General features: G+C 40.2%; 1 protein-coding gene across 1 annotated transcript in view; it reads left to right on the forward strand.

Annotated features, from left to right (window-relative positions):
* Positions 1 to 361: 361 nt before the first annotated feature.
* The window catches only part of LOC139290685 (intermembrane lipid transfer protein VPS13B-like), a 307,621-nt gene continuing 289,561 nt past the window's right edge, over positions 362 to 18,421 (forward strand). The window contains exons 1-3 of the mRNA XM_070912524.1: positions 362 to 451; positions 1,591 to 1,749; positions 3,560 to 3,703. Of these exons, the coding sequence (XP_070768625.1) occupies positions 1,603 to 1,749; positions 3,560 to 3,703 (291 nt within the window). The 5' untranslated portion in view covers positions 362 to 451; positions 1,591 to 1,602. The remainder of the gene's footprint in view (positions 452 to 1,590; positions 1,750 to 3,559; positions 3,704 to 18,421) is intronic.

An 18,421-nucleotide genomic window follows, 5' to 3' on the forward strand; every position in this document is an offset into this window, starting at 1 on the left:
TATTGATAAAAGTGACATTGAAACACCAGCTATGTGCTACTATATTTTAAATTAACTGGCAGTACGATACTGGTGCTGCGGTAACCGAATTAGGCAGGGACCATGTGCATCAGACATTTGCTTGATGTTCTTGTGGATTTCCTTTTATTGATCTCCGACGTCGGTCCTCCGAATATCACTTTTCACCCAGTCATGTATTACAGCACATTTCGAGTGTAGCCTATCTCTTGCCACTATCTTGGGTTGTTTCGGCTATGTGTTCGGAACATTGAAATGTAAATTTCCGACAGCAAAAAAGGCAACACCAGGCATACGGAAGCCGAGTTGGGGCGCACTGATGACGTTTGGGCTGAAGCCGTTGAGAGATGTGGCTAGCGTCAGTTCACGGGATGAATGTGTTATAATAAACGTCGAATTCAAGCAATAGCTACGGGATATAAGCGGGAGTCAAGTAAGGAGGGGCTTTTCTATTTTTACCCGTGGCCTTACGTTTTAGCCAGCCGAAACGAAGTTAGGACGACTTCTTCTCAGCTGTTAGCTTAGCTTATTTGCTCTGCTGCTGTGCTGTGTATACCTAGCTAGAATGACAGCAGAGCACAGCTAGCCTCTCTGGCTAACTACTCCGCAGTAGCGTCAAGTTAAATGTCTTACTACGTAGCACCACCCTGCTTCTTTTAAAACACCAACTTCTACTTATTTGCATTATTATGCATTTGGAAACGGAGTCGCTAACCACTGCAGGCGCTTCTCTTTTAGTTGCATGCTTTGAAAGTGAAGTCACATCAACAAGCAGGCTAATTGCGGGCACCCATTTCAGTTGTGATTAAGCCACTTAAAAGCAAGACCACTGAAATTCTCCCAGGCCGATCCGGAGAGACCTGCCACTCAAGATATGGTGGTCCACAGTTTCAAAAGCAGCACTGAGATCCAGTAGTACCAACACAGAACATTCCCCTGCAGCACACTAAGGAGCATTTTCTCAGGCTTAGCGAAGAGAGTTAGAGCCACAACAATGTGCTTACTAACTATTGAACTGTAACATAACAACATAGCGCTGAATTTTGCATCAGCTTGAGGTTAATATAACAACATTTTGCATATATTGGTAGAATATGAGCCAACAATAATAATAATAATAATAGGCCATTTTCACACAGCTATTTCGACTTGTCATAGCAGGAAAAACACAGGTTTTAAGTGTCCCAATAAGCCATGCCAGTGAGCCGGCATGCACAGTACTGCTACCTTGGAACTGTTAGGGTTAGGGTCATCATTAATGTTATTGATTTCACCTGTGCTCTTGTGCCATGACTGCAGAGAAAAATGCCTAGTCTTCAGACGCAGTAGTGTTTTCAATAGTGGGATATAATGGCGAAAGGAGATTTAATACATAATATTGTAATGTAGCCCTGCGATGAACTGGCGACCTGTCCAGGGTGCACCTGTCAGCTGGGATTGGCTCCAGCACCCCGCAACCCAGCAAAGGATAAGTGGTTACAGACCATGGATGGATGTATGGATGTTGTAATGTACAAATAAACGCAGTGTTGAATAACACAATGTTTTGTTCAATGTTTGATGTGTGTTCAGGACAGGGACAAGATGTTGGAGTCCTATGTCACACCACTCCTGATGAGCTATGTGAACAAGTATATAAAGAATCTGAAGCCATCTGACCTGCAGCTGTCTCTCTGGGGAGGAGATGTGGTGCTCAGCAAGTTAGACCTGAAGCTGGATGTGCTGGAACAGGTACTGAATGTATCGCCTGCTTCCTTTTTCACAAGACCAAGACAAGGCGTATAGGGATGACAGACGTTGCATTTTCACATTTAAAGGCACATAACAGGCAATGTGCTAATTTTGTTTGCTGGAATGTCGTGCAGTTCTGATGGATGATAGTTATGAGCCAGCGCTCAGTGCAGAAAGTGGGAGAAATATTAACTAAAGTGTTCCCGTATCCATACACAATTAATGGTCCATATTGCTCAAGCCACACAGGTTCTTAGATTGCCATTGGTGTCCGTATCTATGTTAATGTTCATTGAATTCCTATCAGCTCTGTAATACTAAATGTCCCCTTCCTGTATATATTAATAAATATCATATTTTTACTTCTTAATTTTTACTGCAAAGGATTAAAGTTGTTTGCTGTTACATTCGTAGAGATTTCTGTAGTTTACTGCCCTTTTGTTTATTACTTTTGTTTATAAACATTGGTCAGCCATGCACATCCCTCATACACTTAAGCTATTAATGGCTAGCACGTCAGAATCAGAAATACTTTATTGATCCCCGGGGGGAAATTGTACAGTAGCGGTGCTCCCATTCAGGATTAGAAAGTAGCATAAGTTTAGAGCTAAAGTGTGTACAAAATATAAAAATAAGAAATACAAAATAAAAATATACACATTTACAGTATTTAAGTGAAAATAGAAGTAAAAATATATACAATAACAATGTGTATGCATGTGTATATATGTATTGCACTGTTGTGTATGACATATATGCATTGCACTGGCACATTTAAAGAATAAATAATGAGGCAGTCTATGACATCTTAGTCCTTATAGCAGCTAAGCATGTAAACATGACAGAATGTCATCACAATAAAGTCAGAATTTAAGTTGTTTCCATTAGAACATAAAAAAAAGTAAAATGTCGATGGATCAGCAGAGGGTAAGCATGTGCCCCACTCCGATATTTTTTCCATTTAGTCGTGTCTACATCTTTTCTACAGTGTATATAGTCATGTCAGTTGCCTTGACTAGAAATGGAAAAAAACCCACAACCACAGTATCTTTACTGTCATTTTGGAGGATTTTGATAGATTTACTCAGATATTTAGCTCCACTGTGTTATTTTGACACAGTGTTCTTTTTAACAATTGTAATGTCTGGATTAGATCAGTCCGCCATGAGTCTTTTCTCTTGAGTGGGTTCTGACTGCTTCTGAAGAGCATACTAAAACACTACCTAACCCAACAGAGATTGTGATGAAAGTTCTTATTGGAAGCAGCTTTAAGCCAACTGACAGTGGGAATTGTGTTAGGATTTTGATGTGTAATGCTATGTCAAAGACTTGGCAATTATCCTCCCTATGCCTTTTTTTTTATTGCATTTCATTTGGACAGTACACATTTGAATTAAATGTGCAGTTAGAGATCATCTTCTTACCTGACAGCTCTTCCTCAGAAATATGTTTAGTTATTTGTTTTTTGGCTTTGACGGACGTAGGAGGCATGTGAAGTCTGTGTGTAGGCAGTCTGGTTTCACGGGACTCGTTCTCACACAGAGTAGTTCAAGATGCAGAACAGGGATTCGTCGGCTTCTGAGAAAATCTGACTGATTTTGGTAAAAGCGGGACCAATATGTAATCTGTAGTTGTTGTTTTAATATCCTATCGTCTTCCTCAAATGAACGAATGAAGGTTCCAAATGTTCTTGAAGCCCCAGCAGTCATATGTCTGCATCGCAGATGTAATACTACAGTACAGATGATTATAACTATAGTTTCACAGCTATCTGTTGTTCTCATCTTTATATGTCTTTGCATATTGATAGGAGTTGAAGCTGCCCTTTACATTCATGAGTGGTCATATCCATGAGCTGCGTATCCACGTACCCTGGACCAAGCTGGGCTCGGAGCCTGTCGTCATCACCATCAACACCATGGAGTGCATCCTCAAGCTCAAGGATGGAGCACAGGTTAGTTCTTAGCTGATAAGACAAACAGGTTATCCTTGATTCCACTACAGGGCCAAAACAGGACTGGCCAAATCTTCTTGTTTATGTGAAATTCCCCTTCAAGCCAAAGTCAAGCTTTCTCATTCCTTTTTCTCTCTGTGACATTTTGTAATTGCCTTTGTTTCAAAGAAACTTTAATAAAAAAATGATAACATTTTTTTTTCTTTTAGATATGTTGATCTTGACCCTGGCAAGCGGTTTTGTATTGGCACAAGTTACCTGCAAACGACCTTAATATTTTTTTTAATTTAATTTTTTTAATATATATATATTTAGGAGCTTTATGTCCCCCTGCTCGTGTCACCCCTTACTTCAAGCTGGTTAGGGTACTTAGGCAAGGGTGTGCTCATTTGGCCCAATGTGATTCATTGTTTCTGGACTGGCAACTCTGATTCAAAAGTTTCCATCTGTAATGAGCAGGCATGATGACAGCCAATTACCCCCCACACACGCAGCGAAGTGAAAATATGAGTCTTGGTTCTATAAGTAGGGAGAGTTTGTTATGATCTATTTTACTGCAGCCACACTTGCGAATAACACAGCTCAACCACATTATTCCCGTTTTGCTAAAGTGAGGCGAGGCACTTCATAGGCCGGGCTTATGAAGTGTGTTAATTTGACACAGCTAAGTAGCAGTTGCTTCTGTCTTTCTTATCCATGCTTAATTACTCTGATGAGAAATGCATTGGAAAACAATAGGAAGGCAAACAAATACACCAGAAGCAAATAAATCACTGCCTCATTGAGGAGAAATTCTGAATTTGTGGCTTTTAGATTTAGATTGTAATCTACATTTTCAAAAGCTTCTGGAGAAAAAAAAATACTTTGTCAAGTGCTGTAATGGCAGTCTGCAATGAGGAGCACATTTCAGAATTTGGGGAAGAAAGTGTGTCGTCTTCCACACTACCAGAATTAACAATTTGCAAATGCTCTTTCAATTTATCAAGAGATGCGTCTGCCTTTATTTTTTAAACAAATGGTTTCCAGCATAAAACGTATATTAGCTATTGTTTTCCCCATCTTTTTATCATTTAAAATGGTTGGTTCTGCTTTACCAATATGCTCTTTCTCTTCAGGACAAGCACAGTACTCTCACTCAGCACATTTGTTCCTTAAAAAGAAAGACAGCCTCATTGACCACTGACCAGAAATATTCAGGGAACTCAAAACTGTGAGGTGACCCGTGCTATTTATGACTGGGCCATCTCCGTCTTTAGCAATTCAGCGACCACTGCTTTACAAGATTTGGAATTACATTCACAAACAAAGTTAGATTGCGTCACATCTCTGTCAGATCAGGCTGCTGAAAGGTACCCTGTGGAGGTTTTGACCTGTAGTAGTGCTATGGAGCAATTTTTTTTCTTTATGATTGGGTGCCCGTTTTGTGTGTCTCATGCAGTAATTCTCCAACTAAGGCAGGGAAGAAGAAGAAGAAGACTGCAAAAATTATGCAGTTTTTAAACTTTTAAGACAAATCAGCTTTGCAGATGTTTTATGAGGAAGGAAATGCAACATGTTTGCAAGACCTCAAGGACATAGACAATGCGTTTTGGTGAGTAACACAATTACGCAATAATGTAAACAGAAACATTTTTTTGTTTACAAGAAAACTTCACAGGGCACCTTTAAGTAACAAGAGTGAGATTTTTTGTCCTGTAAATGGTCAATAAGAAATGTCACATTGTTTTGGAAAGTAGGGCCAACACAATAAATAATAATATAGGAGATTTGAATGTATCCCATCGAAAAAAAAAAGATTCGAAAACTGCTTTCTTTTCACCATATTCTCAGCTACTTAAAAACAACATGTTATGGTTAAGATGGCTATCATGCTTAGTTTAATCATTCTGCCAGAAAAGTGGTAACTAGACATAAGAAAAAGCTGTTTTACTCTCTGCATGTTTAACCTAGAACCATATGGAACATCACATGCTGTGGTATTCTATTAGGTATAAGCTATTTAAGCTAGGTATGAGTAATAAGCTATACTTTGAAGAACAGGACTGGTAGATGGTACAGTATTTATGTCACTATTAACATATAATGTTCCATTTGCAGCTTCAATCACAACATATAAGAAATGTATCAAAATATGAAATATATGCATATTTTTAGAAGTCACACACTGCCAATAGTTTTATCAAGATCACTGTAAATTAATGTGTTATTTATATTCAAGTCTAGTACTCTTTTATTACGAGGAGTACCATCTCATTGTGTTAAATGTAATGGCTTATATAGGAACATTGTCCTTCTTACCCTCATGTAGCCATACCTAACTTTTACATTTTAAGATGGTAAAAGGCATCAGTGAATCAATGACAGACAGAGATCAATTCATCAAACTTGCTGTGGTTGGCGACGCTTCATTTTTTAAGTTTGGTGTCACCAAAACTCTACCAGTAATGTGGCCACTCTAATTACGAACTGTCTGCGACTCACAGCGCGAGAGCGATGACTTGATTTCTCTCCGGGCGTATGCTTGTGTTGCATCAGCTGGGCGGAGTTTTGTATTTTTCTATTGTATTTAGTTTAGTGACATGTATTTTCTCTTTTGAAGTGTGGTATATGAAAGGTATTTTTCTTAGATGTGTTTTTGCAGAAGAGCCTGGTCCTACCTTTGCCACCCATGCAGTTTGGAAAATTGAAAGTGTAGCTCGGCGCTGGCCCTTTATGGGAGAGTTGAAGTTTCAAGGCCAGATGTCCCAGAAGAAACACATTTCAAGGGAAGTCAATTACAGCTAATTATATAGACTGCGGCAAAAAGATTTGTAACACATGAGCTTGAGCTGCCCAGAACTAATGGTAAATATCATACTATGCAGGTGGCTACTGCTCATGCGATCAGGTTTCTAGTTCGGTGGAACTTTAAACTTGTTTTTTATGCTTCATACACAGCTTAAGGTCATGTGCCAGTACCGGCACTGGTGTAATGCACATAGTCTCAAAACAACTATTTGTTACAGATGTTTTCTAAACGGCTTCCAGTCAAGAAAAGATTTTTGGGGAATTGCAAATGACGTTTGGACAAATTATTCAGTGGTATGTACACCCATGAGACATAATTTGGAGCAAAGCCAGACTTACAGCAGAAGTCCTTCTAGCATGTGGAATTTAAATGAGCCGCTACACTTCTCTCCTATGTGAGTGGGAGTCAGGAGCTGACTACTGTGTTCTTAAGCCAAGAAAATGCAGCTAGTTTACTTATATGCTGTAGATTTGTGTAATTTGGTAACTTGTATTACCTTTATTTAATCGTTATTACACTTTCAACGTTGTTAAAACATTAAAAAACAGCAATATTTGCTATGTCATCTCTGTGGTAGTAGTTTCCCTCTTTGGTCAGGCCAGAGAGAAGTTCCTTGATTGAAGGAAAAGGTCTGTAGGCTTTTGTCACATTAGTCTCACAGAAACAAGATTATATTTCTCTTGAGGTTAGATATCCTGTTCGTATACATGTCAGGCCCTGATCCAGTTTTAATCAGATTCTAGCAGGGATGCAGGGAGTTTGGCGTAGGTGCATGCAAAACTTGGGCCATGACAGTTCTCCCTGAGGCCCTCAAGTAATTTGGGTGATGGCCCACAGGACTTCTAAAAGAGCTGAAAAAATTGATCGGTGTATGGAAAATCTTACATTTTGCATTTAGTAGATTACTAGTGTTTCTTTTGTCCAGTAGAGACAGGAACTTTGTGGTGGGCCTCTTGTGGCCAAAGTGTGGAAATGATAAATGATATCATTAATATGGTTTGTTTTCATAATTACTGTTAAAGCCTGAGTGCTGGCCTGTAAAAACATCCGCATGTCTTTTGAAGTTCATTAAGGGTTGTGTAATTTGACCGGAATTATTTGGACCTTTTTAATGTTCGCGTTTCCCCCCGAGAGGAACTGGGTGATATTAGGGATATTCAGATTGCTCAATAGGGCCCATCTGCAAAGCACCAAGAGCAGCTCACAATTATAGTTTCCAGCAAATGTGGAAATTTGGGCGTTTAACAGCAGTTGGAGATTACAGCTCCTGCTGACAGTGTAATTGCTTAAAATAAGCTGTAATGAGGACTTGTAGTGCAGAAAGTATGGTAATAGAAAAAATCTTGTCAACTTGTTTTTGACATTCATTTCACAAACCGGAGACCATTTACAAACAAAATACATTAGGTTTTATATGTGTCCTATTGTGTCCTGAAGTCACATGGTGCTCTGAGGCAAGCTTAGAAATCTTCCTTGTTTGAGACTACTTGAATTATTTGAAGATTGGACACTGTATGCTTTCTTTAGCACATATCCATGTTTTCAAATCACCACCACCTTTGCTTAGTTTTCAGATTTATTGTACATGTCGGTACTTCTACCATTATATTTTCGACCCAGTTTAAGTTAAGAAATGTAAATGGCTGTAGTTCATGTATGAGTTGAATTATTAGTGTGGACATCTCCATGTGAAATTAGACTAAGCCCTGGTCTATGCCTAAGAGCTCAATGTATGAAACAGGAGATTGGTCATGGGGATGAAAGGGTTTTGTAGTAGTCAACTTTAACTTCTTTTTTTTGTGCAACGACACACTCATTGTGGCCCCTCTTGAGTTACTTGATATGAATGAATGGTCTGATCTGAGCCCGTTCTAAATTAAAAAGCAATCTGAAAATGTCAAGAGCTGCATGGGATAAAACAATGGTTTTAAAATCTGTCACTCTATGTGCAGAGCCCCTATGGAAACTGGAGTTATTAATAGAACTCATAAGGTTTCCATCTAGTACCTTATTTGCCTCATGGACATATCATGGAAGGACTTAGCAGCCAGGACTATTCACATCCAGGACAGTGTTTCTATATTTGGTTTATCTAATTTTTTTCATTAGGTGGTGTTGTCATTTTAAAGTTTTCAAGCTCAGATGTGGTGGATTGGAGCTGGTCCCTGATGTGATGCTGAGCATTTGGTTTAAGGCATTACTGCCTTCAAGCTTCCCCCTTTAATGAGGAGATGGATAAAGTCTTTGGTAGGAGATAGAATTTATTGTGCAGCTGTTTTTAGGAGTTTTGTTCTTGTATTTGCAGCTAGTTGCAGCAGCAACAGAAATTGGCAAGATTGAACTCAGGCCTTAATGAAAGACCTAACAGCTAACATTGATGTAATGTTGCAAAATTACGGGCACTTTTTTCTTTCCTCCTTGATATCTTGGTAAACTGCTCCAGATGTTGAAGATGAGGTGTGATCAGCAAAGACAGAGAGGAACTGGCTGGACAGCAGTTACAGTGGATCATAACACTCTCAGGCGCTCTTTATTTTTTATGAGACAAAGATAAGGGCTTGGGTTTACCGAGGAGAGCCTTTCTGGTTTTGGCTCAGCTCGCTGCTTGATCTGCTTTTTATGGCCGCTGAGTGCATTTGCCACTGATGTGGAGGTTCTGATTGATGCATTGCCTCAAGATGATTTGGGGAGGTGCCTCTGAGACTTGTTGGTTTGGCATATGGTCCAACTAGGCCCTTTCTTCTGTTAGATTCCTTCCAAACTATTTTTAGGGCTTTACACCACCAAACCTCATTGCTCCTAAATAATGGGTAATACATGTGAATTAGGGAACCCCTTTCTGAAGACTTTGAAACCCCAAGTTGTTATTCCGTTGCTAAATCTACCACCAAGACAAAGGATTTCTACTTTTACTTCAGAAGTTAAACAGAAATCTATAGATGTGATGCGAGACTGTGGAATTTCAAACAATCAATTGCACAAAGGGTTTTAAAATATTGTGACCTCAGATGCACAGTTGATTCTTTGCCGTGGAGTTATACTCTGGATGCTACTGCTTTAACTTGTGGTTTTGCCACCGAGTGGTTGAATCCACAGCCCACTAAATAGGAAACCTGGGATGTATGGACTGTGACCAGCTTCTGTGTGAAGCCTGTTGTAGTGGTCTGTTGTAGTTATGCTTTACTTTCTGGTTTAAATTGAGATATGTAATTCTCGTTGAGTGTGAATGTGCTCTAAAGTGAAAATGAAAAAAAAACTGAAGACTCTATTCTTGAAAAATGTCGTCGTGTCATCTAGTAAAACATCAAACACGCAAATGTAGTTTCACTGTCAGCCTCCATAGTACACAGTCTCCTCTGACAGAACGAGACTGTTTATGCCCGTGCAACTCATTTTTCACAAGTCAGAAAACACAAAGGAAAAAGTTAAACAAGTAAAAGAAAACAGCCTGTGGGAGTTTGCAATCAGATAGCACAAACTGGATAATCTCTGTCCCAATGCCATCCGGAAATCTTGCCTTTGATTCTCCGGCTCGCAGGGAGCAAATGGCTTACAGAGATTGCACCATAAATCCGTCTGATCATCAGCTCAGCGGGGCCTTGTCTTCAGGACTGAGGAGACAGAGGGCGAAGACATGGAGCTTTGGAGAATCTATTTTCCTTGAATCCAACCCCCTGCAGCAGTAACAAAACCCATCTCTGACTGTAAATAATAAAAAGATGGAGCAATGTTGGCACACTGTGGATTCCTCAGGCAGGTTGGAAGCCAGAGCAAGCGTTCTGATGAGAGACAGAAGAGAACTGTAGAGAGTCGATTGAACATCAGAGCGTGTGTACTTGGGAGTGGTTTATCAGTCCCTGTATACGTGTTTGTATTTAACCATTTTGTTATAAAAAATGGCAGCATTTCCGTGGCTATGAAGATGAAACCTCCAGATTGTTTATAGTTTGTCAGGCCTTCATGTAAACCGTACACATATAAAGCTCACATCCATTGTTTGTTTTATGACGTATCTACAAATTTGCACTCTATCAATTGTCTTGTATTGATATACAGGGTGGGGTGGGCGTAAATCTAATCAACGTTTTGTCTTTATATTAGCAAGATTGAGAGATATTTCAGGTGAGACTGGATCGGATGAGGGTGCCCACTGTCTTTGTCACATGTACTGTGTGTTGGTAGCCTCAGACTGACCCGCTTGGTGTATGTGTGCGATGTTGTGATGATGCACATTTTCTGGTCAAAGTTAAGTCAGTAATCGTGCAGCGTGTCCACAAGCCAAATAAATATTTTCCAACAAATTATAATTCTGGGACCTAAACCAGCCATGTATTTCGCTATGCTGTCTTTGTCTGCCCCCTCATTCAAGTTCTCAGTGAGGAATGACCCATTGCACTGGTCTCTGTTTGGCATTCCAAACTGATTTAAAGCATCTGCAGAAGGCAATGCACAAGTGTGTCATTCCAGCAGAAGGCCGTACACCCAGCCACCATTGCCTGTGAGTCAGCCAACACTACACAAGCCACAGCGTTACACTGCTTTGTCTTTGAGGTTTGATGGAGTTTTGGGTTCCTGGTGGGATGAGGTTACTTCAGCTCCTCAGACGGTCCTCAGACACAGGAAAGCAGTCAGGGGAAAAATTAAACCCAGCGGCTTCCTGCATCCAGTGAGTCAAGTGGTGATCAATACACTCTGGGCAGGATGCTGCCGCTCCACGGTTTAATCCCTGCTCTGAGGCCATCCGGACTACAGCAATCCCTCAATGGAGCTTATTACTTGCTGGGTGCTCCTGGTGATATTGCAGTCTGGGAAACTATTACTTTGCAATTAAGGCTAATGTTCACTTTATTTGTGCTTTCTTCGGACAGAAATTCTGGGAAGATATTGTGTTGCAATTAGGAACACCATTTGCATTATGAGTCTGTCTTAAATCTAAACAGACACTATAGGAAGTGATTACCTTAAATTAGACGAAGGTGTTTCTCCCTTTATTTTGCTTTCGAGATCATTGTGTTTGTGAGTGTGACACACAGACACAGATTTCATTTATTTCATTTCATTTTGTTTTTGGTTGCTGCGCAGACTAATGCAACCATGGGTCATTTTTCACTATATTCCTCTTCATGTAATTGATCTAACCACATTTATAGAGATGGATTTTTTTTTTTTACTTTATAGCACAAAAAGGAGTAACACAGTAACTGGGTGCCTCTGTGTGTAATGTTTCAGTGGAGAAAGGTAGGCTTGTATGACTCCATGTTACACAAACTGTGGGTGGTCTGTGTTTTATGTCTCAGGGTGAGTGTGTGCTTCATTTAGCAGACCCTCACCCCTTTGACCTATGAATAATTCCACTCTTATTATAGATATGATGACGCCATATAAGGCAGGACGTTTTAAACAGTAAAATCACACATGCAGAGGTAGTCAGTAGCAAACTATTTCGTAGAGCGTAAATCTCAGATTTTTTTTTCCAATACTAAATTCAGTTCTCTCTGTAGATCTAGATTCTATCTAAAAGGCATTTTATATGTATCACTTGATGATTCTTAAAGCCAGAGAAATACTAATCATAGTGTGTTTCAGAAGGAGCTCCCTCCCTCTACTTGTGTGTTGGTACATGAGTTAGATTCCACTTGCCTCAGAGTGTGCCGGAATTGGTAGTGTTTGCTTTTATCTTGGCCTGCTTGGCCGCCTGTAATGTGTGGGTAAGTGAAGAAGAATGTAATATGAATAATTGTACAACATGTCACTCTCCATGGTGGGGGAGAGAAGAAAAGGAGATTGTGTGGAGAAGGCATATGGTTAGCTGAAAAGATAATAAACATGCAGATCTCAAAGGAGTGTATCGCCCTGGCTTGACATTGACCACATTGCTTGTTTAAAATGACCAACATGATAAGAATTCACATGCTGTAATTGGGTTGTATTTGCTCCTAATCTTTCATGAAAACTTTTTGACAGCTATCATTTCCCGTTGACTGAACAGAGAGTAGAGATATTGGGATGCGGGTTGTTTGGGATACAGCCTCACAGAGATATCAAGGAGTATGAGGTTAGTTATAGTTATAAAGTTGTATTCACATTTCATGTGTCTGAAAAGTTGAAAATAAAAAAGTTTGAGATTTTAAACTGAGAAGCCACAAAACTCCCTCAAAAACACATCCCTTTTAAAGATTCAAATCTGCCCTTTCAGCTTTGCATGCTGGGATTTCTAACACAGTTTTAATTGGGGAAAGAGCAGCTTAAAACAACCCAAACCAGCCTGGGCAGTAACAGAGGTTTAATCCTCTGCTACTTGCTCCAACCGAATACAACTTTGCAAGCTGTGTTCAGAAACTCATGCCAACAATGTCTGTAACATTGCATTATACTGCAGACATGAGTGTAACGCAGGTGTTATAGACATTCAAATATTCAAGTTGTAAATGTTCAAATTTCCATTTTAAAATTCCAAACCATGGTATAACTACAAATTTTACTTTTAACATCTCAAATTTTACTTTTAACTTTTCCAATCTTAGTTTTATGATTTGTAAGTGATTATACCTCACAAAACAGAGGACTGCAACTCTGCGTATAGGCCAGGAGCAGGCCTCTTTTTTTATTGGTTTGTCATGCAAATTGAAGTTAAGAAATTCAACATGTCTTCTTTCATTACGCTGATGAAGACAATAACAGACCCGCGCTTCATGGACAAGGACGGGGTTACGACTCCAAGATGTTACAAGGATGAAATTTTTATGATTTTTTTTTTTTTCCAAAGTAAGGTTGACAGTTTTCCATCTCTCAAGTAAGCTGATGAATGTTGACAGTACCTCAGTTGCTTTGGAACCCGCTGTATAAAAGCTATGCAAACATAAGGCCTGCTGCATTCCGCTTGCGTGCTCAAACCTCCTGCAATATGGCTTTGGTATTTCTCAACATTGACGGAAAGTCCTCTCCCACTTCTCTCTGTTTGATTTATTCTATCTTGCTGGTTTCAGAACATTGATACTCTCCAAGAACACTTAGGCCTCTACAGTTCGTGCCTTCCAGCTGCACCTCACATGTGCAATTAAGTTGTCAAAGTAGCCTCAGCCACTGCTTGCGCTGGTGCTTACATTGTTCAAGGGGTTCTTATGTCTTGTATAATGTGCATATTATTGTGAATGAAATAATGGGCAACACTCAGAACAGGGATGGTTCAGCTTTTGACAGATGAATGGCAGTTTATGATAAAAGCTGGTCCTGACCAGCAACTCACCAAAACAAAAAGAAGATAGAAATATCTCTTTAGCATGCTCATGTTCTTAAACATTTGTAGAGAATATTCATTGTTTTCAAATCATAAAGGAAAGTGACGATGGTTGATCAATAACTGGCAGAGAACAGGGGACTGGTTATGGTTTGGGTTAGAAATGAACAGGTCAGATTAAAAACTATCTCTGTGTTTGGGAATACCCCCATGTGTGTCTATTTGCACATGCCATTGTGTGTGAGTGTGTGTGCACGCACATGCGCGTGTGTAAGGGGTCTGTGTGGAGTGTTTTATTGTAGCTAACACATTGCAGTTATTAGCATTAGGGGGTAGCTGTGCCAGCGTAAGCAGCATGCCTCACATGCTCAGCCTGGGCTTGTGGTTAGCTGATGGAGACATCTGAAGGACCAGAGCCTCTCAGATCTAAATCAGGAACAATTTCTCCCTCTTTCCCATTCTCTCTGTGTCTCCTTTGCTTTTGATTTTTTCCCCCCACTTTCCTGTTGTCTCACTCCTATTTTTCTTCTCCTCTGTCTTGGCTTTTTGTTCTCTAAACTTTATTCCTCTTGTTTTTTTTCTTTCACACTCTTTCGCTGCCCCTTTCCTTTTATGTTTTCTCCTTTTCACCAGTGAGACAACAGTTAGGTGTGTCAGGTACAATAATACTAAAAATGCAGGTCACAAGCGGGAACATGGCATGTTAACATCAAGAGGTCGCTGGGCAGAATTTGAATGGGCTCCAATGAAAAGAAAATGGAGACAGCAGTGATCTAGACTGTTCAGCCTGGTTCCAAATTCCATCACGGCACCTACATCAGGACTAGTCACTAGCCTGTCTGAATTCCTCGTTCTTGGCGTTTAATCAAGTCTTCGGATTGGAGTTACTATGAATTAAAATCCTTTGTTTGAACAACAATTGTGGAAAACAAACATAGTGTTAGTGGGGATGAAAGAGCACTGACCTCAGCGCTCCCTCTCCTTTGTAATGTCTTACTGCTGACCTGCTTACTGTTGTGGGGAAATAACCAACAAAAAAGCTATTTTGTAACAAAGAAACCGATTTCACGCGTGAATACACTGGCTTTGAGATTTACTAGATTAATGGAGAATTATGCACACTTTAACTGGAGCAGCAGCAGCTACTGTACCGTAAACACAAGATTGGTTTCTGCTGGTGTCACTTGAAGTTTGCTAATAAGACCAAAGAAAATGTCTTGGGGTTTAAACCAGTACTACAGAATGTAATAGGTCCATAGTGGAGCTAAAAGTCACATAAACGTTTCACATTTAGTGATGGACAATAATAGCACTGGTTGGTCCATGTTACTGAGATGCTGTAGGACAGGGGTTGTCAAAAAGTCTGTGCAATGTTGAAGAGGATTGAAGGCTTGGATTGTGGCTTGTGGCCAGTTAAGGTAGTTTTACTGTGTGGCACTTATATGAAGTGTACAGATCTTCCACTGTCCCTCAGTAAAAGATCTGGACTATGACTGCAGCCAATTGTATTCTCTCATGTAAAAATAAGGCAAGGACAAGGGCTGTCCGAAGATGTCCACTGAGAAGTCAGTAGTCCTTCTGTTGCTCCCTGTAGGTCTGGTCCGTAACTGGGATCCCTGTTTGTCTTTGTTGTTATTCTGGGCATGTTGCAGGCAGATATAAAACATAGCCAGTTTGACTTGGGTACAGTGGAGGCACTCTTGGCAGAGACCTCCGGCATGACATCACCAGTGCTGTCGTTGTGATTCCTCCCGCTTTAGAGTGAAATAGTTTTGTAATTGTGCATTCTCCATTTGGCAGATGCGTTGGAATCTTTTCCATGTCCCTGCTCCCCCCTCTTTAATGAATATGTTATATTTTTGGGCTTCTGAAAGAAAGAAGGCATATGCTTAGCGAATGTACCTTGTGCTTTTATTGTAACAGTTTGCAGGGATTAAATGTGCTTAGTAACACTTCTGGTATTACAGACCTTGTAAACAGCCCCCCCCCCCCCCCCCTTGAAATGATTCCAAAAGAAATCCCACAAGTCTGTCTATTCTCTGTAGTGGTTGTGGTAATTATATTGGTATGAAGGTTTTGAAAAACACAAATTACAGATAATTCATTTGATTGTAAAGAAAATAACAAGAGTTTCAAGTAAACCGGGACTGGATGCATATTTTAATGGACTGTCTCTCCTTCATGTGAAGTCAAGGATATTTTGTTTATCTGAAGGTTAATATGCAGTATGTGCTGAGTAGCTGCAGTGTGTGGTTTCGCAAAAGAAAATTGACTTGGAAAACACTTTGGTTGGCCATCTTTGCTATTTTATAAAAGTTCTGGACTATTGAATCTTAACATATCATTAAACTCTACGCTGTGTGACATTTTAGTTGCATTTGACCATGTGCTGCTGGATTTTTCATAGGAACACTTAACATTTAAAAATCTGAAAAGTTTCAGAAACTGCCTAAGTTGCACTTCCTCACACTTTGTTTGCTCAGAAAAACAAGGCTAAGGAATACACCAGTTCAGTTGAAATACTGTAGCACATTGTATACATTTCAGGACTAATATTTCATTAGTGCAGTACATGTATCGTAAATGGGGATTTCTTTCCCGGTAGTGGATTTAATTACTTGAAGAGAGGGGGAAAGAGAGAGGGAGAGAGACCACATTTTTGTAATGAGCTGTTTTCATTGAGATAATTATTCAGAATGTCACACGATGTGATATTCATCTGGGTTCATTTCGGGCTCTAATCCCTCCAATCTGCCATGGATTCCAGCTGCACGGCTCTGCTGTGCTTTTTAGTGTATGGGTCTTTATATTTAGGCTGTGTGTGAGACTGTGTACATGCATTTGTGTGTGGTGAGGTATGCAAGTATTTGTGTACATTTGTGGTGTAGTGTGTTTGTATCTGTATACAAATTGAGTATAATGGTATTATTAGACCTCTTGCTCATTTATGAGTGTTTTGAATGTGAGGGAGAGTGTGCGAAATTCTGTCCTTATAGCTCTGGCTGGCAGCAGCCTTCTCTGGTCTACCTCCGTTTGAGGAGAAAATGAAACCCCTGTCTTTAATCATGGTGTAATGGCTTTCTGCATTTGTTACAGTTTCATTAAAAACCCATTAGCAGCTAATTTTTAGTTGAGCTGATGGATGTGCTCGAAGCCAAGGGACGTTTAAAAAAAAAAGGTAATTTGAGTCAACTGCGATGAGCTCCGTTCTCTTCAGCTTACATTCCAGTGGGGTCGTCATCAGTGGGTCGAGCAGCTTAAGTGTAAAAGAAGTGGCTGCATACCATTTGACATTACTGGAACCATCCCAAACTGTGACTGTATGTTTGAAACAGTGAGCCACTTTTCATGTCTCATTCCTCTTGTTGCCAGCTGGAAACCATTCTTACGAGAACCAGGGTCATCACTGTTAACACAAGCTTCAGCCTAGCTGGTTATGGATGGGAGGAGAAGGTCTAGAATAAGCAGAGGGATGAAGAAGATGACAACGACAAACTAGAAGCAACTGTATAAAAAGGGCATAGATTGTAGATAAAGACGATGGGAAAAAAGTGAAAATGTGTAGGATGAGGAGGAGGGAGGAATTAGGACGGGTGAAAGAACAGAAGTTGTACGGGCAAGATGACATGAGGAAGAGAGAGGACGACAAGTAGTAATGAGAACAGAGGCACTGCTTCATGAGAAAAGCAGTGTGTGAATGTGCGGTGTGTGTATCACGTTAGCAGTGAGTGTTTTCAGTATTGTTCTGGCAAAACAATCTGAAACCCATCACATCCACAGTGTCTCCTACCATTCCCTGGCAGCCAGTTTTAGAGAGGTTCTCTATTGAGTTTGAAGAACGTTATATGGCAAAAAGTGTTGTCTGTGAGTGTTTTGGAAGAAGGGGGGAGGAGGTCTGATTGCTTGATCCTCCCCAGGGATGGTGCTCTGTGGGCCCTGACATGGGGGACAGGGCCTCTACTTGTCAGACCCAGTGTGTGTGTGTCTGTGTTTGCATGTGTATATGGGTGATTTGGAGGAGGAGGAGGAGGAGGAGGAGGAGGGGGGGGGGCAGGGGGTCTGTCTGAGATAAGGAGCTATTGGGTTTCCTTCATTTATTTTCTCACTCCATAGGCGTTCGCCCTCCACTGCCTGGCCTCCAATCTCCAGGCCTGCTGCTTTGATGTCAGCATGAGTTCGCCAGCAACCTGCAGAGGAAAAACAACAATAACAAAGAGTGTGTTTATCCAGCAATGGTCTTCTGCATGCTCCCATTAATCTGCTGAAACTGTGTGAAATTGACCAGTTTTAATAATGTTTGGGTTTCAAAGATCAGGCATTTGCAGGCAGGCAGGCAGGCTAGTCAACTGCTAATCCTTGCCAACATTTTTTTTTCCTGTGTGTTCCACTGAAATTGAAAAATTGCTTTGTAATTTGTGGAGAAAAAAAAGAAGAAAATGTCATATTTTATTTCTCAGAAAAGCGCATTGGGCAATCAAAACAAACTCTGGCAATGTTGTTTTGTTTTGGGCCAACAGATGTAAAAGTGAAAGCCTCAAATGACAGCAAGACCATTATTTTGTTTTCCCTCCACACTTGATGTGTGATGTATATATTATTTCCAGTAGGCTAAAATGATTTTCAAGTGTATGTTAAACTTATATTTAACAGTTGAAACAGATGCCTAGAAACCATATCAATTTCAAAATAATAT

This window comes from Enoplosus armatus, chromosome 9 (genome assembly GCF_043641665.1).
Source record: "Enoplosus armatus isolate fEnoArm2 chromosome 9, fEnoArm2.hap1, whole genome shotgun sequence".
In the NCBI taxonomy this organism is placed as follows: domain Eukaryota; kingdom Metazoa; phylum Chordata; class Actinopteri; order Centrarchiformes; family Enoplosidae; genus Enoplosus; species Enoplosus armatus.